This window comes from Centroberyx affinis, unplaced genomic scaffold, assembly GCF_046629955.1.
Source record: "Centroberyx affinis isolate AG114_WGS23_722 - 3 ecotype Tasmania unplaced genomic scaffold, CSIRO-AGI_Caff_v1 ptg002014l_1, whole genome shotgun sequence".
Classification (NCBI taxonomy): Eukaryota; Metazoa; Chordata; class Actinopteri; order Beryciformes; family Berycidae; genus Centroberyx; species Centroberyx affinis.
This window is the reverse complement of record NW_027280356.1, coordinates 431,586-440,000: the sequence shown is the minus strand read 5'-3', so window position 1 is coordinate 440,000 and position 8,415 is coordinate 431,586. Positions and strand designations below refer to the sequence as shown.

Below are 8,415 nucleotides of genomic sequence, written 5' to 3'. Positions count from 1 at the left end.
GAGAGGGAGATATAGAAGGAGAGAAGGGGAGAGAGGGAGAGAGAGAAGTAGAAGGAGAGAGGGAGAGAGACAGAGAGAGAGAGAGACTGGAAGGCAGGGAGGAAAAGAGAGAGATGGAGACAGGCAGAGTGAATGAGAGATAAGAGAATAAGAGACACATAGAAGGGGAGGGAGAGGGAGAGAGGGAGATATAGAAGGAGAGAAGGGGAGAGAGGGAGAGAGAGATGTAGAAGGAGAGAGGGAGAGAGACAGACAGACAGAGAGAGAGAGACTGGAAGGCAGGGAGGAAAAGAGAGAGAGATGGAGACAGGCAGAGAGAATGAGAGATAAGAGAATAAGAGAGATATAGAAGGGGAGAGAGTGAGAGAGAGATGTAGAAGGAGAGAGGGAGAGAGAGAGACATAGAAGGAGAGAAGGAGAGAGAGGAGAGAGAGGGAGAGAGATATAGAAGGAGAGGGGGAGAGAAAGGGAGAGAGAGAGACTGGAAGGCAGGGAGGAAAAGAGAGAGATGGAGACAGGCAGAGAGAATGAGAGATAAGAGAATAAGAGAGATATAGAAGGGGAGGGAGAGGGAGAGAGGGAGATATAGAAGGAGAGAAGGGGAGAGAGGGAGAGAGAGAAGTAGAAGGAGAGAGGGAGAGAGACAGAGAGAGAGAGAGAGACTGGAAGGCAGGGAGGAAAAGAGAGAGATGGAGACAGGGGCAGGGAGAGAATGAGAAAGAGAGGGAGAGATATAGAAGTAGAGAAGGGGGGAGAGAGGGGAAGAGAGGGGGAGGGAGAGAGAGAGATAGAAGGAGAGAAGGGGAGAGAGATAGAAGGGGAGAGAGAGGGAGAGAGAGATAGAGGGAGAGAAGGGGAGAGATATAGAAGGGGAGAGAGAGAGGGTGAGAGGGAGATATAGAAGGAGAGAGAGGGAAAGAGAGATAGAATGGAGAGAGAGGGAGATATAGGAGCGAGAGGGAGAGAGATAGATGGGGAGAGAGAGAGATAGAAGGAAAGAGGGGGAGAGAGAGGGAGAGAAAGAGATTTAGAAAGAGAGAAGGGGAGAGGGGAAGAGAGAGGGAGAGATATATAGAAGGAGAGAATGGGAGAAAGAGATAGAAGGGGAGGGAGATATAGGAGAGAGAGGGAGAGAGATAGATGGGGAGAGAGAGATAGAAGGAAAGAGGGGGAGAGAGAGGGAGAGAAAGAGATATAGAAGGAGAGAAGGGGAGAGAGATGGAAGGGAAGAGAGAGGGAGAGAGATAGATAGAAGGAGAGAAGGGGAGAGAGATAGAAGGGGAGAGGGAGAGAGGGAGATATAGAAGGAGAGAGAGGGGGAGAGTGATAGAAGGGAGAGAGAGAGGGAGATATAGGAGAGAGAGGGAGAGAGATAGATGGGGAGAGAGAGATAGAAGGAAAGAGGGGGAGAGAGAGGGTGAGAAAGAGATAAAGAAGGAGAGCGGGGGAGACAGTGAAAGCAAAAAGAAAGAAAGAAAGAAAGATGGAGACAGAGCCAGGGAGATAATGAGAAAGGAGAGAGACATAGAAAGAAAGAAGGAGAGAGAGAGAGAGAGAGAGAGAGAGAGAGAGAGAGAGAGAGAAAAACAGACATGATAGTAAATTTGTATAGTATCCCATAAATCGTCTTGCGACCCCATAAAATCATGGCCTGGGGCTCGGGACCCCCTGAGGGGTCCCGAGCCCCAGGTTGAGAACCAGTGCTGTAAGGCACATTGTTGTCATCATGTGTAAACATTTGTTGCTCCAGTTTTGATGAAATTCATGCAAAGATGACATGCTCCTCCATGGGTTGAGCAGATTTTACGGCTATTTAGTTTATGAAACCCTTTCAAAACCTATTTCATAATACCCAACATGCATTGTCATCAGATGAAAACACAGCTGTCTCTCTTAGTTCCTGACATTTTAGACAAGTTGATATTTTGGAGATACAAGGTTTTCACCTGACAAGTCTCATTCTCATCTCAGATTCAGGTAGATAAATAACAAATTCATGAGAAATTTACATAATTATAATTAATAAAACATGACTATTAACATGTTCAAACCATAACTTCCATTGCACTTGCAATACGCGGCTAGGTTTCATTTTTCTCATTTTAACCACACTGAAAAATACAGAAAAATATGCAGGAATTATAATGAAATCAGGCGCCGAATGGAAAAAACAAAGCATAGAACAAAAGTAGAGTCTGAGTCATAGAACAAAAAGAGTCTGCACATTGAAAGCTGCTGCCAATAATATAAATATATCAATATATATGAAGCTATGTACTGGTGTTAATCAATTTTTACACCTTGGGAGCAGCTTTCACCGTGTGGACTCTACTTCTGTTCTAAACAAAACCAATTAACCATTAATTAACCAGTAATAAGGGAGGGCTGTTTCCATAAGTTTATATTATCTTATCTCATTTTTGTCATTTTCTTTCCAGCGTTAGCGTTTCAATTTAACATTTCAACCACATTTCAGCAGTTATAGCATCAGTGTTTTTCCAGTTTGCCGCAGTCCGGAGAACTGTGACATGAATACAAGTTGTGCTGCGTCATGAGGGGCTTCAGATTAAATTTACCGTGTGTCATCGGGTTCATTAGTTCCACAGACAGAGAGGGAACAGTGGGCGTGGAGGAGTCCAGGCACATCAGAGCAGAGCAGAGCGAGTTAACCGGCCAGCACATGTCTGCTGTGGTCAATTGATTCACTGGTGGAGCCAGGCAGACAAATCCAGAGAACTTGTGATCCAGCTGAAACTCATGATAATTTGCTTTTTTTTTTATGTCAGCAGAAGGGACTATGGGTGATAAGTGTTGTGTCTGGCTATCTTATGTGAGAGCTAAAGAAACAGAGGATCAATCCTATCCGGTTGTATTGTTATGTGACAAACAACTTCTAGTTTTGCATTACTTCCATATATGATTTCTACCAGTGGTTCTTAAACTGGGGTAGTTTCCAAAATGAGGAATAGTTTAATTTCACTAGAATTCAGTAGAAATTATCACAACCAGAGAAAAGTGACTGGCAATCACAGGTTTCACTCTCACACATTATTATCTCCCCATGAGAGGAAAGGAAAGGAAAGGAAAGGAAAGGAAAGGAAAGGAAAGGAAAGGAAAGGATGGAAAGGAAAGGAAAGGAAAGGAAAGGAAAGGAAAGGAAAGGAAAGGAAAGGAAAGGAAAGGAAAGGAAAGGAGGAACTTATCAAATCTTATCAAATCTTATCTAATTTTGGTGTGTTGACACAAAAATGAGAACCATTGCTTTATACTGTGTTTTACTAAGGGAAGGAACAATTCACTAAATATTTATTGTTTTATGTCTAAATTTGCTAGCTTTATGGTATCTTCTTAGCTGATAACAGAGCCCCAAGCCATATTCTCCACTTGCCTGTTCCCTGGCCTTGTATTCAATCTAAAATGTGCATATTCACCACCGTTAACAAGTTTTTTCTGTGTTAACCACAGTGAACAGCAACCTGCTCTTCATTCTGCCATGTGTGGCCGTGTTTGTAGCGACCTTCTCCTTCATCACGATCACTGCCTGCCGGCCTCGCCATCAGGACAAGCCACAGGTAAGGACCTACTACAACCTATAACCTAACCACACGAATATAAAGTAGTATTTTATATCATAATGCAAACTGTCATTGTCCTGGTTTTATTGGGATAAGCAGTGGTGCGCTGATTAAATGACATGAAACAGAAAATAAAGAAGTGCCACATTATAGTAAGAAACTGGGTTCAAATCCATGCTGTTGTGCTGTTTGATTCTCTAATCACCAGCATAATGCAATTCTCTACTAATGCTACATCCAAGTGCTGTTGGAAATATCATAATTATGAGTAGAGTACACATGAATGTCCTAACAAAGTGGTAAATACGACTGGAAAAGCCACTTGATGGCAGAGAGCATGGAAGCTGTGGCAAAAGTGATTAATTTTATCATCATACCCACAGCAATTGTTTGGCATTTCTTTGTAAATAATTAGTATTTCTGTTTCCATTTAGTTGTAACTTTTTGAGGTCACACATTTTTGTTTTTAGTAAATAAATAGAAAACATGAGTTCTCCTCTTCATTCTGCAGCTGCAGCACAAAGTAGCTCTGTGCTGCTTGTCTAAAATAAATCAACAGCCACAAAAAAAAAATGCTTTTGTTACAACATCCATTTTGTTATGATTTCCAACCAAAAAACACTTGAATGTGTGGTAAGTTGTAAATCATGAGGTTATGAGGAGCACTTGAAGGCAACCTATGACCACAAGGAGGTAGTCTGCGCTAAACAATAAACAGCTGAGGAACAAACATCCATGTGGCAGAAGGTTTTTTAATAGTATTTTCTAAGTATTTCAACACAGTTACAGGCATTGATGACTTAACTTTCATTAGCTAATGGAAATGTATTTAATTTCAATGCATTTGTTAAAAAAGAAGCAACGTTAAACTGATTGAATTTAATTGAACATAAGTGTTTGTCAATTTGCAGATTGCTGCTTCCAGTAATGCTATATTCCTGAAGAACGAAGACTGCGACGGTCCCAGCAATATTCATTTCAGCTTCTCCACCGCAGAGAGAGGAGAGAGCCAGCCGCTCCTCGTGCAGTATGGGACTCAGTACTCCACTTAACCCTCACATCGCTCCTCCTGCTCTCTCTCTCTTTCCCCGCTCTCCTCCTGTGCTCCAGCACACTTCAGTTTCTGCCCGTTTACTCTCAAAGGCCATAAGAGAGAATGTATGCATGTATGTACTTTACAAATTAAAATGTACAGGTATTTGCATGCAAGTGACAAAGACAATCAATCTTACATTATATCTTTGCAACTGTGAACTTGACAATATAGAGCCTTATCCATGATATTTGTGTAAAGTTTGTAATCAAGCTAGAAATTAAGTTTGCCCACTCAAACAGGGCAAGTGATTTTGGAAGTGGGTGAGTCCAGAAACAGAAGAACTAGCCCAGATAGCCCACAGTTCCACCTTAAAAAACAAGATATAAAACAGATGAGCACAGTTTCAGTGAGTAAATCACTGAATGCTCACTCACTTCACTTGTGTGCCATCAAACTTTGCCATAGTGTACAGCACAATCTTTTTCAACACATCATGTCCGTTCCATATTTAGCAGCGTCTAATTAATAAAAGGAAGTAAAAGTTATATTACTGTGAAAATTTAATATTAACTATGAATCTTCACACACACAGCAGTGAATTTTCACATAGCTCCCACAGTCCTCTAGGTGAAATTTGCACGATGTCTCACACTGCAAGAACTTGATGTGTGCCGATGTACATAGTTAAATGTTTAAATTAATTAAATGTTTTAATGACCGTAACACAACACATGCTCTGGAATTTTGTAATAAATCACATTGTTGTATAAAGAGTGCCATTATGTATCTAATGTGCTATAAGCTGAGCAAGCCAACCAGCCTGACGTTACTGTATTCTCCACAGAAGAGATGAAGTTCATCAAATAATGAGTCACAGAACTTAGACTCACATTCAAATAAACTTATAATCAATTATTAACACAATGATTAAACAATGAGTGTTAACTTATGTATGGAAATGCTTGCTGTCAGTACGCATAACGACTTAGAGAGAGGCTCTTGCAGTGAGTCAATTAGTAAAATGTGGTAAAGTTTATTTAATAATCCCCCCATCGCTTCATGTGAATGTAAAACACACAGACATGATGATGTGATGGCTGCCAGTCTTTCCCACATCCAGCATGAGACAGAAACACAGTCTCAGGTTTGTTTTGGTTCCTCTCTCTCTCTTTCTCTCTCTCTCTTTAGGCGATGCCCCAGGCCTGTCTTTGCGATTTTTCCTTGTTGGATTTACCAGACAGAAACAGAAAATCCTCAATCTGTTTCCTTTGGGGAACTTTTGCCTGCAGGCTCAAACACATTTTAATAACTGTATAAATGCATTGATTTTGTGCCTATATGAAGAAGAGGAGTGGAGTGGATTATTAGAACTGGGACTTTGTTTATTGCCCCACTGCTAAATTGAATGAATTATGAATTGTATAAAATTGAATTGTATAAAAGAAAAGTAACTTTGTGATGCTTTTTATATAAATATATCTGTTTATTCTTTCAAAGGATGGCCTGCCCTGTTTAACCCCAATATTACATTTTTAATATGAAGAAGATTCTCACTGTGAGGACAGCAGCTCCCAAAGACAGACTGCAACACTACTTCTCTTAAAATAACTCTCTTTATTGTTAAAAACTGTTTTGACATTTGGGAGTTCCTATCCTTACTGAGTGAGACTCTTCTTCAGGTTGTTGAGACTTTTTTGACGAGCACCCCTATCCCAAGAAAAGACGTTTTGTTGCGCAGGAACAATACTAGAAACTACATTTTTTTAACCAGGCTCATAACAATTTTGGAAAATGAGAACAACACACACATTGTTCTAAAATACGGAAAACATCCAAAGTGAGGCTTACATTGATGCAAAAAAATATTTATTAACAAATTGTGCTCCAATGCAAAAAAAGAGAGAAAAGAAAAAGTGAGATTAAGAGAAAATGATTCAGTGTTACATCGTCCTCAGTTCAGAGAGGCACACACACCTGAAACATGATGACTAATTAGTTGTAGTACAAAAGGCACTAAACAACAGGCACTAATGATTCAATGTGAGAGCTAGCAAGTATCAGGAGGAAAAAAATAATCATAAAAAACAATTCTGTTGCATTTTTTTTCATTGAGAACCAAAGGATGTAGAAAATCCCTTTACATTCTGCTTTCTCAGTACCTGACATCTGGATCTGCTCAGAATTGACACTTTACTCACAGTTTCAGTGAAGAGACAGATGGACCAGCCTCCCTAAATTATAGTTTGCAGTGGGAGATTTCTCATCATCTCGTCTAACTGTGATCTTATCCTCGGTAATATAAGGTTTCTTATAACAATTTGGCAATGCCTGTAGAAATTTAATTCTGCTAGCCCCAGGATCTAGTGCCCAAAATCCATAAATTCCACCGATGCTTTTAATCCCTCTCAGCAGTGAATGGCTGCATATGAAGAATCACATTTTTATTTTTTTGCATTTTAGCTTCATTTGATAGTTCACAGTAGAGTGGAAGGGAAAGTTTTTTAATTTTTCCAATAAAACAAGCTCGGCACTGACGTCCATGAGAATATTTTTATACCACTTAATAGCTTGACGGCGGTTCAATAACAGTGTTCTCCTGTGTTAGAGGTGTCACAGCGTTATTAAGTGTGTGTCTCCTGATGAATGCCAGCCGTCAGGGAGCCTGCGGTGAGCGCTGGGTGTTGGACGGCTGGCTGCTACACCTGAAGGCCGTCCCTGGAGGCAGCTGCAGCGGTGAATCCTCCACCCATCCACCTCCGTCAGGACCTTGAGCTCCAACAGAGGGACTGCTGTGTGGAACGTGGCCAACAGCTGTCCACATTTTGAAAGAAACTGAGTTGTGTGTGTGTGTGTGTGTGTGAGTTCCACAACTGTCTTTGTTTGACTTGCAGTGGTTCATTGTTTAAGGGAAAATCCACCATTGGATTCTGTTAAATCTCAACAATCTGTGATATTCAGTACATTCCAGGAGTTATTTTTTTTTTAAATCATGAAATGTTGTAATTTACATTTTTGGTGTACCTACTTTCCCTCAACCTGCGTCATCTACTTCTTCTTCAGTTAGTGAGTTCCTACGTTTCCCAGTATGCCTTTCAACAACTCCCAGAGAACGGGGGTGAACTTGTTGCATTCAGATGTGGGTTATACATGTAGAGAGAGTGATAGCAAGAGTGAAAGCAAGACTTTGGGGTCACAGCAATAACACACACACACACACACACACACACACACAAACCGTCCCACTCATTTCCAATTTCACTTCCCTTATGATTTCATTTTCTGCATCAAAGATTTTTTTTTTATTTTGATTTCCCTTGACAGTGGATGCATCTTTTTTCTTTTCCCATTTTCCACCACATTGTTATCCAATCCACTTGTGTCTCAGTTGACATCTTGTTTCTTTTTTTTGTTTTTTTTGTTTTTTTGTTTGAGATGAAGAATTTGAGATGCTTATGAGAATTCGTCATTGCATCTCTGCTTGTCTTGTCTACTAGTCTTTTATCACAGTATTTTATCATTGTATTTTTTTGCTTATATGTTTGTTGCTGTGCAAATAAGCAAAAGCAATGTCTCTGTTTTCCAGGAAACCAGATTTCTATATTTAACCATGTAGCTTGCCAGGGTTGAGGAATTAATTTAGCAGTAAAACCAGACAAACAGGACAAGCTGATAAAGAGTGAGCAGACACAGACAGGGCATGGCCATCTTCTTAGCAAATTTCAAAAATTCACGAATTTTTAACTCCAGCTCTGACTAGCTGCATGAAAACCTTTATGCTCTTTCTTTTCCTTTCAGCCCACATGA

The 8,415-nt window shown here is 40.3% G+C and overlaps 1 protein-coding gene across 1 annotated transcript in view; it reads left to right on the top strand.

Annotated features, from left to right (window-relative positions):
- The window catches only part of tmem130 (transmembrane protein 130), an 8,036-nt gene extending 3,409 nt beyond the window's left edge, over positions 1-4,627 (top strand). The window contains exons 7-8 of the mRNA XM_071530995.1: positions 3,473-3,572; positions 4,487-4,627. Coding sequence (XP_071387096.1) covers positions 3,473-3,572; positions 4,487-4,627 — 241 coding nt within the window. The remainder of the gene's footprint in view (positions 1-3,472; positions 3,573-4,486) is intronic.
- The last annotated feature ends 3,788 nt before the right edge of the window (positions 4,628-8,415 follow it).